Below are 15,000 nucleotides of genomic sequence, written 5' to 3'. Positions count from 1 at the left end.
CGGAACACGATCGAGATCAGCATCGAGCCGACTAACAAAGAGGAGTAGGATGCGGATGAGGAGGAGGAAGAGGAGGAGGAGGAGGAGGAGGAGGAGGTGGTGATCTCGTTGAGCAACAAATTAGTTGTACCAGGAGGTAACACGTGGATTATGCAATAATTCGTCGTCGTGGTACTGCTGCCCGATAAGTAGGCCGGACACGAAGAGATGGAGGAACGGAGATGACCTTGAGATGGGAACGGATGCGCTGCGGAAGCTGGGGACTCCCTTCGGGATGATTTTCTATCTCTTTCTTTCTCTCTCTCTCTCTTTTTCTCTCTCCCCCATTTTCTTACTCTCTTAGTCTCTTATTCTCTATTTCCTTTTTTCTCTCATCGCTTTGAAGTGAACGACTAAGAAAGAAATTCTATCATCGAGATTGCGTCGATATCGAATCATTTTCGTGATAACTTTTTGAAGTATCAAATTCTTCTGTTTACAGAACCGTAAACGGATAGAGCTCGTAAATTTGATTTTTCGAGTACAAAGCTATTCCTTTTCTATACGTAAGAACGATAAAATGTTTACGCTGGCACGAAACTCACCGAATGTTTACCACGTTTAAACTTGTTTTAGTTCGCAAGCTACGCGAAAGTTTTCCACGATAAAATTGATAAAGGTTCTAACGTCCACGACATTTGCTCGCTCGAAAGGAATTTCTGGATAACTCTCGGACAAGGATTAATGATCGCTCGACGACGGGGTGCCATCGAAGATAATTCTGCTAAATTTACTACTACCCTTCTCCTCCCCTTCTTCTTCTCTTTTTGTACAACTAGCCCTCTCGTACAAACACCATCACCATCACTACTAGCAGCATTTATCCTCATCCTTACAATGGAGAAACGAGTGGAAAAAATGAACGAACGTTCTCGTGATTGACTATTCTTTCTCTCTCTCTCTCTCTCTCTCTCTCTCTCTCCCTCTCCCTCTCTCTCTTTGCTTCAAACGCATCCCTTTTCTCTCATTCATACGTGTATCCTTTCAACCCCTGGAACGTAAACTTCCACCACCTTTGAACCTCCCCGTCGAAGTTAGTTAATTGAATCTTTCGAAAGGATTCCATTCGAAAAGGGGTTACTACTATTACCATGAAACATTCGATATTTTTCCAACGAAAGCTTTTTCTTCTCTTTTTCTTTTTTTTCCTTTTTTCCTTTTCCTTTCCTATTCTTTTCTTTCGTTACACTTTTTTCATCCTAATTCAAACGAGAGATTTGGATTTTGTTTTACAAGTTATTCTTTTAATTAACAAGATTTTTGATTTTAACGAGAAGATTTACCGTATCATCTTCTGTTAGGAATTTTGAAAACGAAGTAAAATTAAGAAGATTATTATGATCATGTCGATAATAGATAATTCTTAAAGAGAAATTCGTCAGATTATTTGATTCCGTTTTTCAATCATCGATCATTTAAAAATGGATAAAGACTAATGGACAAAATCCATTTTATTCCACGTTCAGTAATCAGATTCAATGTTTCACAAGCATTCACAGATCAAGATTTAATTCGCACGTGTCGATCTTTATCTTACTGTTAGATCGAAGAGCGTGTGATCCCGTGCTTGCTCGGAACATCTGTCATTTCATTCAGACTATCACAAGTACAATTAGTCGGTAGGTGTTAAACGTTTGTTAGAAGGAAGTATATATATATATATATATATATATATAAATATATATCTTTAAAAAAAGAAAAGAAAAAGTAAGAAGAGAAAAGAAAGAAAGTATAGGTATTCGATGGTGTGACAAAGATCGAAACGAGACGCGTAATCGAAAGGAGATACGATCGTCGGCCTCTGCGAAGTACCCTCATAGAAAAAGCATGGGGGTCGTTTGTAAGACCATTTCTTTCTACTATTTTTTTTTCCTCGACGATCTTTCGATCAAGATAGCGGCCTACTTCACAGAGAAGGACAGAGAGAGAGAGAGAGAGAGAGAGAGAGAGAGAGAGAGAGAGAGAGAGAGAGAGAGAGTAAATGAGTAAGTGAGTGAGTTAGCTGACCGATACGGTCGAAGAAACATGGTCCGTCTAGAGGGAGGGTAAAAGATTCTACTTCAGAGAAGGGTTGCTCGAATATTTAAGGCTTCCTCCCTTTTTTAATATCCCCTGTGGAGTCCCTTCTGGAGTAAGAGGGAAGAAGACTGTCGTCCACTACGAAACTTTCCATTTGATCCATTCCTTCCTTTTTTTTCTTTTCTTTCTTTTTTATTTTATTCTTCTTTTCGTCCCCTCCTCCCCTTCTTTCCTTTGCCGGATAAAGAAAACTGATAATTATCCTGTAAGTATTTTCATCTGCGTTCCTGATTCCTTTTTTTTTTTTTTAGAAAATTAATTTTAATCATTAATTAAAGCTTATTGATACAAATGTTTCTTTAAACGATAGTTAATATTTTGTACTTTTCATAATAGAAACATATTATTCTTTAACGATGTAATTACGTTAGTACATCTTACTCGAGGTAAAACTAATTATACAGTAAGATAGAACTTTAAGAAAAGAAAAGAAAAAAAAAATGGAAAGAAAAGAAGAAAAAAATGGAAAGAAAGAGAGAAAAAAATGGAAAGAAAGAGAGAAAAAAATAAAGGGTTGCGTCGACAAGTTTGAAAAGTTTATTGCCATTATTTTCATCGACGGACCAACAACAACGACGACAACGACGTTGTAGTTAGAAGAATTTAACGAGGCTCTGCTCAGAGACTCATTCGTCCAAGCGTTGTTGTTGGATTTGCACGGGCGGGCGACAATAAAATTTTTAACGACTCGCTGGCGTTTACGATAAGATTTCCGTCGAAGATGCTATGCGTGAAGGGGAAATAATCGTTCCGCGCTTTACCATAACATTTATAGTAATGTAAATTCTTCCTCGTCGTACGTAGAAGGAAAGAAAGAGAGAGAAGGAGAAAGAGAGAGAAGGAAAGAGAGAGAAAAAGAGAGAGAGAGAGAGAGAGAAATTTTATTTTGCTTTTTTTTCTACAAAGACAAAAATAAAAATATAAAGGACAGTTGAATTATAATAGTGACTGGAACGTTCGTGCTTTTTTTTTTTTAATAATATTTTTTTATAGCTCTCTACTTTGTTTATAGCCCAATTTTTATACAAAAATGACATAATATAAAAAAGTTGTGGTATTATTTATATTAATATTATTATATTATATATTGTATTATGTATATATATATATATATATATATATATATATATATATATATATATATATATATATATATATATATACATTTGATATATAATTTAAAATTTATAAAAATGATATATTTATATATATTATATGTTTATAATATTTGCACTTTTCAAAGAATTTATATTAAATATATTTATATGTATAATAATTTATACAGTTATGTCCATGTACAAGTACATGATTTCTCGTTACACGACGTAACATTGATTAACGAATTAACATATAACATTAATAAAATTAATTAATACACTTAGAAAAAAAAAGAAGAAATGTATCATTTGGCTTACATGAAATTTGAAACAGATTTATATATATATATATATACGTTGATGAAAGATAATGATCGAAAAAAAAAGAAAAGATAAGATATATTTCGGGACGATTAAAAAGAATAATAATCATTATTTACATTAACCGCACTAACCATTTGTTAGCTAACCGAAAAGAAAGAACGGTCTGTAGGTACTTGATACATACATATGTAACTTCCTGAAGAGCTTATCTTCTTGTTGCTTCCCGAGGGAGCCTACGGCAAACAAATATTCGTATCTCCGTTTATGTCGACTGTACCGAACACAAAAGACAAAAAAAATATACATATATATATATATATATATATATATTTATATATATATATATATATATATTTATATATATATATATATATATATTTATATATATATATATATATATATTTATATATATATATATATATATATATATATGTATAATATGTTTAAATATGCATATATATATATATATATATGAAAAAAAGAAGAAGAAAACGGAAAAGATTATTAAAAAAATAATAAGAAGAAGAAGGAGAAAACGAAAAAGAAAATTAAAGAAAAAAAAAGAAGAAGAAGGAGAAAAATGGAATAGGTAGCTAACATATGTTTCTCGAACGAGTGAATTTATTTTTTCATAGGTTTCATACTTGCACGCAAGAATCCCTACTCTCCATGGTTAACATACTTTGAGATAAATTTACATTTTAAAATTCTAGGTGAAATTGCGGACCGTAGTTGATTCTATGACTGTATGAGTATTTTCATTTTAAATAGTAAAATAATATCGGTTGGTTTTTTTATATATACAAGTGTGAATATGTAACATATAATAACAAGTATCATATTTCTTCGTTAATTTTCTTATTTCGTTTTCTTTCGTTTATTCTATTATCTTATTGCATTATAAGAGTGTAAGTTTATTGACTAATAGTACAATGACCTTTTTATATTCTACGAGAGATATGAAAAGAAGAAGAAGAAGGTTCTCGTTGGAGTGGGACAACACGAGGGAAAATCCAAAAAGATAATACATACTCACGGATAGGGCGGAGTAAAGCTCCCTTTATTCTTAAAGCCACAAGCTTTCTCGGATAAGTGCATTCTCGAGTTATCGATACTCTATACTTTATACTCGATTACTTATCTCCAAAAATTCATGATCGTATGTATCACCTTCGTTGTTTTAACTGAAGTAATTATTAATAGAGAAGAAAAAATATACGTGACGTATTATCGAAGGAATAGTAATGTATTTAAAAGAGGTTGCTTCTTAAAAAAGAAAACAAAAAAAAAGAAAAAGAAAGAAAGGAAGAAAGAAAGAAAATACGAGAAGAAGATATTCTCTTCTTGAATGAAAGATTAACGAAAGGAGGAATAAATTTTTCTCGGTTTTTTTGGTTTGTTTGTTTTTTTTTTCTTTTCTTTTATAAAAGAAATAAAAAGAAAAAAAAGAAGCAACTCTTGAACGGAAGTAAAACTCGGGTTGTCTTGTTTCGTTCGAATTCTCCGTGAAAATGAGAAATACCGAGAGAAAGAGAGACAGAGATAGAAAGAGAGAAAGAAAGAGAAAGAGAGAAGAAAAGAGAGAGAGAGAGAGAGAGAAAAAAGAGAGCCATTTTGTGGCTCTCTTTCAACGAACGCTGAGGTAACGAAGCGAAGTCGTGGTGAGATCGTAAAGTTGCTCGACTCGTTGCACTTTTCGCGAGAGGGAAAAAGAGAGAAAGAGGGAAGAAGATAGGGAGAGAGGAAGAGAGAGAGAGAGAGAGAGAGAGAGAGAGAGAGAGAGAGAAAGAGAGAGAGAAAGAAAAATACGTAGGAAGCGTACGGCACGAGCCTCGACGATTTTCCTCCTCTATAATACTAGTTCCTTCGAGAAACGAGCCAACCTTTGGATAACCACGTCTCAACCGTAAAACCTATCCATGCTCTTTCCTACCGAGCAACATCTCATCTCATCTCTTTCCTTTTCCTTTTTCTTCTTAGATTTCTGTTTTCTTTTCTTTTGAATTTTTCCCCCTTTTTCTTATCCTTCCTTTTTTTTCCTTTCTTTTTTCCTACCTTCCTTCCTATCTTCCTTTTTACCTTCCTTCCTTCCTATCTTCCTTCCTTCATTACTTTTTTCGTTCTTACCTTTCTTCCTTCCTTCCTTCCTTTCTTCCTTTATCGCCAAGATTCAGTTAGCGACTTTCTTTCTTTTTTCTCTTTTTTAATATTTTTCTTTCTTTTAGTACTCGAAAGAGAGTTTAATTACGATCCGATAATAACGCGAGCATGTTTTCAACGTCGTATAACACCAGTCAAATTTTTAAAGATATTTTGAAAAATTTGTATTATTAACTCTTAGCATTATAATTATTTTTACCTAGTCTTGATTTGATTTTTCCTTTTCTTTTTTATTGTTTTTTTTTTTTAAGATTTCTACGTATCACATAGGTGTATATATATATATATACACACACACACACAGATACATATGACTATTTGTATTATTCATGTTTCAAAGATCGTCCGAATATTTCTATGATCGAGGGAAGATTTTGATTTTTATATGAAACTTAATTCTTTGTATTATAATTATTTTTCGAGTTTATTTGCGATCATCTCTAATTCGATTTTTTTTTTTTATTTTGATATCTCGTGTAAGTACATACACATAAGCAATCGTTTAAATATTTAATTTTAAGAATTCTCTGAATATTTAGATTTTTATATGAAATATAATTTTTATAAGTATTTTAATTATTTTTCTTGTTCATTCTGGGTTAATTGTAATTTAATTTTTGGTTCATATTCACGTACATACGTAAATGTATACGTATGTACGCATATCCTCTAAAAGTTACTTTTTCATATTTTTTGAAATGTCAGAGGTAGGTCCAAAGTTTTAGAAAGAAATATAGAAAGAAAAATAGAATAAACGTCATAGTGTGAAGAATCGAACAAATTATTATTATTATCTACAATTTTTCGCCAATTTTGTAAACTTTATTGAATCGTTTTTTAAGATTTCTTTTGTGACATTTAGATGATTTAAATTTCATTATCTAAGAAAATAAACTAAGATTTAAAATAAAAAATATGACAAAGAAATTTATCGTATCTTTAATCCAGACAAAATATTATTTAAGATATAAAATAAATCTCTTTTAGAGATTATCGTTTAATCAACGACATGTCAATCATACTTCCTATGTAAAATTGAAAAAGAAAAAAAACAAAACGATAAAAATATCAAAGGTATCTCAAGATCACTGACGTGTGGAATAATCACAACTTTAACGTACTTTGAAAGTAACTTTTCCATAAAATTGTTTTTCATTCATTTTTTTATTAAAAAAGTAAAATGACACATCAGAAATGGCACTGTCGGATATTCTAGAAAGAAATAGTATTATAATGTCATAGTGTAAAGGATTAAATAAATTATAATATATAATTTTTCGTCGATTTTGTAAACTTTATCAAATCATTTTTAAGATTCCTTTGTGATATTTAAAAGATTACAATTTTATTATTATTTGTTCTTCCTTATAACTTGGAAAATATAATAATGAAATTCATTGTATCTTTAATCTATCAAAATTTTATTTAAAATATAACATAAATTTTTTACGGTGATCAATATTTTAATCAATGACATGTCAATTATACTTTCTTTATAAAATTGAAAAAGAAGAACATGCAAATTTCAAAAGTATCTCAAGATCACTAGCTTGCTATGTGTATGATATTTACTTATATACATACATATATCCTTCGAAAATACATATATCCTTAAAACTATATTTCATTCAATTTATCAAATAAACGAAATATCACGTCAAAAGTTTATATAGAGCAAAGGATTAAACAAATTATTATTACTTACAATTTTTCATCAATTTTACAGACATTATTTTCTTTTGTAATATTTAGATGATTAAAATTCATTATCTAAGAAAAACAGTTAAGATCCAATATAAAAAAAAAAAAGAAAAATAACAAAGAAATTCACCGTATCTTTAATTTATCAAAAATATTTTAAGATATGATATAAATTTCTTCTACGTGTTAATCAACGACACGTCGATCATATTTTTTATGTAAAATGGAAAAATAAGTATTGAATAAGAAAAAATGAGAAAGAAAAAAGAGAAAAAGAAAGAAAAGGGTAGGAGAACTGATTTTTTATTTTCCCCGAAAGATTATCGGAGTATTCGACGAGATCGAGTAAGAGACGAAGGAAAAGAGAGAGAGAGGGAGGGAGGGAAGGAGGGAGTAAAAAAAGAAAAAAAAAATGCTCGTAGAGGGCTCGTGTTTCGCGCGTACGCACGCACGAGAGGCCCCTCCACTCGTCTCGCGAGCGTGCTCTCAACGCGACCGTAGGAGGTGAACGTGAAGAAGGAAGAGGTGGAGGTGGAGGTGGTGATAGTGGTGGAGGAAGAGTTGGAGGAGGAGGAGGAGGAGGAGGAGGAGGAGGCGAAAGAGAAAGAGGAGGACAAGGAGGATCCGTGGAGAAAGAGAGAGAAAGAAAAAGAGTGGTGGAACCGAGTGGCAGTGGCGATGCATCGAGCAAGCAAGCACTAAAACAGTCCTCCGCCACTTGGATGCGTCGTCACGTCGCGGTCTATCTTTCTCGGTTGCTCGCAATCGATCGAGCTCGCTTTCGATCGATCGTCAGCTTAACTCTTTTACAAATTCACTTGGAAAAAGAGGAAAGCTGATATGTGAGATTACGGCGAAATAAATCTTTACGAGGTATCGATAAAACAAATGAACAGGAACACGATATTTCTCAAGGCTTCGGTGTAAACAGATAGCATTATTTTTCTTTTTCTTTCTTTCTTTATTTCTTTTTCTCTATTTTCTCTCTCTCTCTCTCTCTCTCTCTATCTCTCTCTTATAGTCATTTCAATGGCACATTTTATCGTTAGTAGTAACGATTAACGATTAACAGTGACAGTTAACTGTACGATCAACGCGGAAGTGTTTCGAGTTGGTCAGTCTCGATCTTCTGGAAAGATACACACGTGAATCGTGATCGATAAAAAAGAAAAAGAAAGAGAGATAGAAAAAGTTGATTAAATAAATGGGAGAGAAAAAGAGATAGAGAGAGAGAGAGGGAGAGAGAAAGATGGAGATAGAGAGAGAAAGAAGTCGAGTCATTCGAGTGACGACAAGGGAAATCGATGAAAGGCAAAAATCGTCTACTAACACTCGACATCGACTCTTCATTGAGAAAGGAGAACTCGTTTAGACTCTTTCGATAAGGAGACTCTTTAGAAGAAAAAGAAGGAAGTTATACGGGCAACTAAGAAAGAAAGAGAGAGATGGAGATAGAGATAGATAGATAGAGAGAAAGAGAGAGAGAGAGAGAGAGAGAGAGAGAGAGAGAGAGAGAGAGAGAGAGTGCAACTAAGACGATGCGCCAGATTTCCCATGTGGATCTCGTGATCGAGTAAACGAGCGATAGGAGCCCCGCGAAAAAGCTCCTTCTTCCGCGATCGTTTGCCGACACGATCGTCCGCTATACGCTACCAATGAAGAAGTGCATCAGGGGAGTTAATCGATCGCAAACGATAACGGTATACCGATGTATCTCAGGCTGGATGGTCGGTTACTAATCGAGAGACGCGATTCGACGAAAGACGTAATGAGCCGCGACGCGTTCTCGACCGATGAACTTACCCCCCAGATCGTGGACTTTAGTGGTGAATAGATGATAAAAAAAAAAAAAAGAAAAAGAAAGAAAAGATAGAGAAAGGAGATCGTGGTATCATCTCTTTTTCTCTCTCTCTCTTTCTCTCTCTCTCTTTCTATCACTCTATCTATCCCCTTATCTCTCTATCTCTATCTGTCGGAGTAACGAGGCGAACGATAATTGGATATATTTCTCTTCAATCTGGAAGTACAAATTTGTAGATAACTTACTCGATTACTGTGTATCGTGTTAAATTGCACGAAAAGAAACATAGAGAGAGAGAGAGAGCTAAAGAAAGAGAAAGAAAGAGAAAGAGAGAGAGAGATATGGATAGAGAGAAACATGGCAAATTGAGAATGAAGAAGGGGATAACGTTATTTTCTTAAATCAAGAGTTCGAAATTTCTAAGACGAATGCGTAGTAGTAGTAAGATTGCATAGTAAGATTGCATAGAGAGAAAGAGAGTGAGGAATAGGTAGGAGAGGCCGTCGAACTTGAAAAGGAAGCCGCGAAATGCCGGCTGATCCGCCTACCGTCTACCTCCATCACCACCACCTCCTTCACCTCCACCACCATCACCACCACCACCACGTATACCTCCACCTCCACCTCCTTTACCACCACCTCCTCTGCTCAAGTCTTGAATCAAGGAAAAGTAATAAGTCGAAGCTCTCGTCGCGTAGATAAGGGAGAAACGGTGAAAAAGACGGGCCGTTCTCGATAACGTAATCGGGCAGATTGTGAACCACGTAGTGGAAACCTAAGACTGGGCCTACTATCACGAACGTGAGTCACGTTACGTGCCCCGCGCACCTTTTCGATTCCTGGACTCGATTCGCGCGCGCATCGCATCGGGGACGTTGTACCGTTTGATTTCTCGAGTATTAGACTCGGACTCGGAGTTGGTGTTATAGAAAGAGACCTTCGTGAAAAGACCTCTCGAGTTCTATCGAATTCGAGATTAAGATCGATCCTTGCTCTCGTTCTCGCTCTCTCTTTCTCTCTCCCTCTCTCTCTCTATCCCTCTATCTCTATCTCTTTCTTTTTCTCTTTCTCTTTCTCTTTCTTTTTCTCTTTCTCTCTTTCTTTCTATCTTTCTCTCTGGTGGGATCACATACGTGATATCAAAATACTACTCGTGCATAGCTAGCGCAGACGAACGCACACTTGGATATAGTACCGATATTTGTACGAGATGCTGAAGATACGTATGTTGGATTACATCGGTGATACGGGGTGAGTTATTTTATAGATAATCTTATATGAGAAATTAACTTCGTATACTTTTCTTTTTTTGTAATTCCTTCTCGTTGTTTCTTTTTTTTTCCTTCATTTTTTTTCGGAGAACATAACAATGTTTTCTCTTTTTTTATCAGGATTTGGGTTCTTCCTTTCTTGTTTTTTTCTCGTTTGCATTTTTTTCGTTTTTTTTTTAATTCTTTTTTTTAATTTCGAAATAAACTATCCCAAAGAGATTCCGAATTAAATCATTCTTGACGAAAGAGAATAAACATCATGTTCGTTACGATTCATTAAAGAATTCGTCGTTTAAATCAAGAGATATAAAGGATCGTGATTATCGTGTCAACGTTATTACAAGTAGACGCTGCCGTACGACGCGGTCTCGTTCGGTCCATTGCTCTCTCTCTCTTTCTCTCTCTCTCTCTCTCTCTCTCTCTCGATGGAATAAGCGTGTAATACGTTTTAATCGATGCTCCCTCCGATATAGTAGAGTGGAATTTGATTTATTAAGAATAACAAGAGAGCGATGCTAAAGTGAACTAACCGCGAGTTAGCGATGAGTTGCGACTCGAAAAGAGGGACGTTCTACTTTGCTTCCCCTTTCTCCTCCTCCTTCTCCTTTTCTCTGATCGACACGAAGCGTAGCGTTCCCTCGTTCGACTATTTTATGCTCTGCTTTTCATTTACTCATTTCTATCGGCGCGTAACGCGCATCCTTTTGGCATTCTACCGTTCGATGATTCGTAAATTTCTCAAATGAAATGGTTTTATGATTATATTTCATCGAGATTATTCGTTTATTCATTCATTTATTTTATTTTATCTTTTTTTCGAGGTCATTCAATCATATTATTTATAAGATAATACATACTTATATATAAAATATAGATACAACAGGTAGTTACTTAATAACTTACTTTAACATCCTCTTTTATTTATCATATTCTTTTCGAAATGCAGGACGACCTACTCCAATTAAAATGATCTTATAAATGGAAGTAGAATGGTCTATCAAAATAAGGTAGGCATAGCGTGTTGTGAGAAAAGTAGGAAAACGAGCGTGAAATGTTATCTCACTCTCGCGATCACATTGAGCTTAATTTTTTTATTCTTTCCTTTTCTTTTCTTTTCTTTTCTTTTCTTTTCTTTTCTCTTCTTCTCTTTTTTGGCACTAGGTTGCTTTTAAGGTAACGTTTCGATACATTTGCATATGGAATAAAATTATGATTGGGCGAGCCATTTCGCTCGCGAGTTGTGCTTCTATGTACATATATGTATACACATACATACACACATACGTACATACGTACATATTATATATATATATATATATTTTTCTCTCTTTCATTCTCTGACAACATCACTCTCGGTGGCCACTAGAAACGCATCGTTCGGAATACTAATGAACGTCGACCGAGAAAGCGAGAGAACAAGACCGATATTCTTTTCCGGTCGATGCATAAAACGACACTCGGGACACCAAGGCGCCTTTTGACGTAGATAAAATTCGAAACAGAGCTAGGAGCCTTTCTGAGAGTTCACTTTGTAACCATTTTGAACGCGTCCTCATCCCCTTCATCTTCTTATTCTCATTTCTTCTCTACGACTCTCATTTATTTTTACCATAAGCTAATATTTTCGTTATCGATGATTTTATTAACTAATAATTTACTCGCAATCAAAGAACCGAATGAATTCTAAATTTGAATTTGCGGATAATGATTGAATAATTTCTGAGAATATTGAAATTGCTAGGTAGTAATGAATATTGTCAGAGAAAGAACGATGAGATTAAATCTCAATTAAAAGAAAATAAGAACAAAAAAATGTAGAAGAGAAAGATGAAAAAAGAGAGATGAAAGACAAATTCTTGTCAAATTATTTTATTTCAATTTTCATTAACGTAATTCGCATAGATAGGTTCAATTCAAGTATTATTAATATTTAAATTAAAACGTGGCTGGGAGATGAAATCAATCAAATCCAAAGACAAAGGTATCTATATCTTCTTTTTTCAATTTTTTCTTTCAATCCTTTTATTTTAATTTTCATCAAAGTAATTTGTATTTCAGTTAAAACGATCCAATCGAATTATTGTATAATTAAAAAGTGATGAGATCACATCAATAATAACAAAAAAAAAGAAGAAAAAAGAAATGAAAAAAGAGGTACACTTTGTTCAGATTTTTTTTTATAATTTAATTGAATTATTTTATTAATGTTTTTCATAAATCGATTAAGGGAGGACAAATTTAACTAGTATTAAAATTTCAATGAGGAAGTATTTAATGAAAGTTAAAAAATAAAGAAAGAAAGAATGAATGAGAATGAACGAGAAGAACGAGAGACATAAATCTTGTTCGGATCCTAATTTCCAGTATTCATCGACGTAATTCATAAATCGATTGGAGAACGTTTCGTAATTCGATTGTTATTTATTTAAAATAACGTTTGGGAAAAATCACACGAATTACTTAAAAGAATAAGAAAGAGGTCGTCTATTCGCGGTCGTGGCTCTAATCGGATGGTTTCACTCGGTGAAATTTTTCTAAGGTAGTAGCAGAGTTCGTTGTGCTAGCTAGCTAGCTAGCCACATAGCTAACTTTTAACTAGCTTACCTTCACGTTTTATTTTCGTATTTTAAAATAATTCGCGATTATCGTAGCGTGAGACGCATTTGTCCAAACCGTGTGTCACTCACGGATATTCGCTCGGTCTAGCCCGTCATCCCACAGGAAGTTACGAAAGGAAGCTGAAAGAGAGAGAGAGAGTAAAAGAGAGGGAGAGAGAGGAAACGAGAGGAAGGCAAATAAAACCGCAAATATAACACATTGAATATTGCGTTCCATTAATGCATATATATATATATATATATATTTTATATAAATATAATATAAATTTTTTATATAAATATAAATTTTATATAAATACAAATATTATATATATTATACATAATATTTTATATAATATTTTATATATAATATTTTATATAAAATGAAACATGATCATGAAACATGTTCATAATATCATCGGCTGATACAAAATTATCATGTAAACGTAATTTTCATGGCCATCATATAAATGTGATCCATCGACGGGTCACACGGCCTATTGAATCGTTTTAGTTTCACACAAGGGAATGTACTGTTATCATCTTCAAGTTATCAATTGCGTCTTTTCAATTCCACTTATTGTTTCTTTCTATATACGACGACAATCCAATAACTCTCTTTTTCTCTCTCTTTCTCTTTCTTACATGAGATATAAATAACAAGGTATTGTTGTCTTCTTCGGTTCTACGAGAACGTTTCTTGATTAGGATTCCGAGGATTAGAAATAAATTTAACTACGCCGATTAGAATTAATGTCGATATTATCATAGAAAATATATTTATTATCGTTTATGTTCTTTCCTTTTTTCTTTTTTTTTTCTTTTTTTTTTTTAATCATTCTAATCGATAACAAATGGAACGTAAAAGGTGTTAAGGTATATTTACCTTTTATAAAAACTAAAATTACATTTTAATTATTAGTCTGAAAGAAAGAAAGAAAGAAAGAAAGAAAGAAAGAAAGAAAGAAAGAAAGAAAACAAAAAAGGAAAGGAAAAAAAAATTGTAACAAGGACACAGAACGACCCACGTCATGGACACATAAAAAGGAGGATAGACTTATATCGGTGTACTGTCTCAGCCTCGTCTTTTCTTCGTCCAGTAATTATCCATTTCCAACACTTTTCGACATGCGTACTCGGACCGATTTACATATGTGACTAACGGTTTCTTGGTCTTAATAAAAGAGCAAGGAGAAACGATAATAATGTCATTCATATTCAAAGAGAAGCAGAATACGTAATCGTAGTCTCGAAGATTTACATACGCCAAACAAGCTCCATTCTCCATGGAGCGTTCGTTCGTAATTAATACTTTGTATGATTAAGAGCACATTTTTTTTTCTACTTTTATTTTTATTTTTTTATATTTTTAAATAGACTAATTAATCTTCTTTTCGATATACATGTCTGTCTATCTGTGTGTGTGTGCGCGTGTGTGTGTACGGTCGCTCGCTCGCATGTGTCTTGTTTGTGTGTTTATGTGTGTATATACAGCTTCTAAAAATTCAATCTTATTCACGAACGATTCGCTTCTCAATCGTTTTATCTATTTATTCCGGGAAATGATTCATATAGCATGAATCGAGTCACAAATTACAATATCGTTTCGAGGGATTCCGTGCGATACAGCAGAATCGTCATACTGACGACTCTTCTCACCCTTCTTTTTTTTTTTTGTCAAACGCATATTCTAGAACGATCGAGATAAAAGCTGTCATTTATATTTTTATATTTCACCTCGGCCCAATCAAATTTTTACGAGTAACCGAATCGATCGTTTATATTTCTTGTGAAGCTTTTTACGATCCATGGAAGATAACGTAATTACAAAATAAAACAAAAAAAAAGATAAGAGAGAGAGAGAGAACAAGAAGAAAAAGAAAAATTTCTTCGCTACGAAAAAAAGATCTTATAAAAAAGTTTGTATACAT

At 33.4% G+C, this 15,000-nt stretch overlaps 1 protein-coding gene across 5 annotated transcripts in view; it reads left to right on the top strand.

Moving 5' to 3' along the window:
- Positions 1–15,000, top strand: part of LOC118443070 (rap1 GTPase-activating protein 1) — a 111,420-nt gene that overhangs the window by 12,987 nt on the left and 83,433 nt on the right. Inside the window, exons 1-2 of one of the 5 annotated variants that reach the window (XM_085656277.1) lie at positions 8,123–8,323; positions 10,363–10,452. The exons of 2 other annotated variants lie outside the window; for them this stretch is intronic. In XM_085656277.1, coding sequence (XP_085512403.1) covers positions 10,412–10,452 — 41 coding nt within the window. In that variant the 5' untranslated portion in view covers positions 8,123–8,323; positions 10,363–10,411. Of the gene's footprint in view, positions 1–8,122; positions 8,324–9,295; positions 10,453–15,000 lie in introns of those variants that run through there. 2 more of the 5 variants (XM_085656278.1, XM_085656276.1) reach the window with 2 other exon arrangements.

The sequence above is a fragment of the Vespa mandarinia genome, chromosome 4 (assembly GCF_050613455.1).
Source record: "Vespa mandarinia isolate Hongniang chromosome 4, ASM5061345v1, whole genome shotgun sequence".
NCBI lineage: Eukaryota > Metazoa > Arthropoda > Insecta > Hymenoptera > Vespidae > Vespa > Vespa mandarinia.
This window is presented reverse-complemented; position numbering and strand designations above follow the sequence as displayed.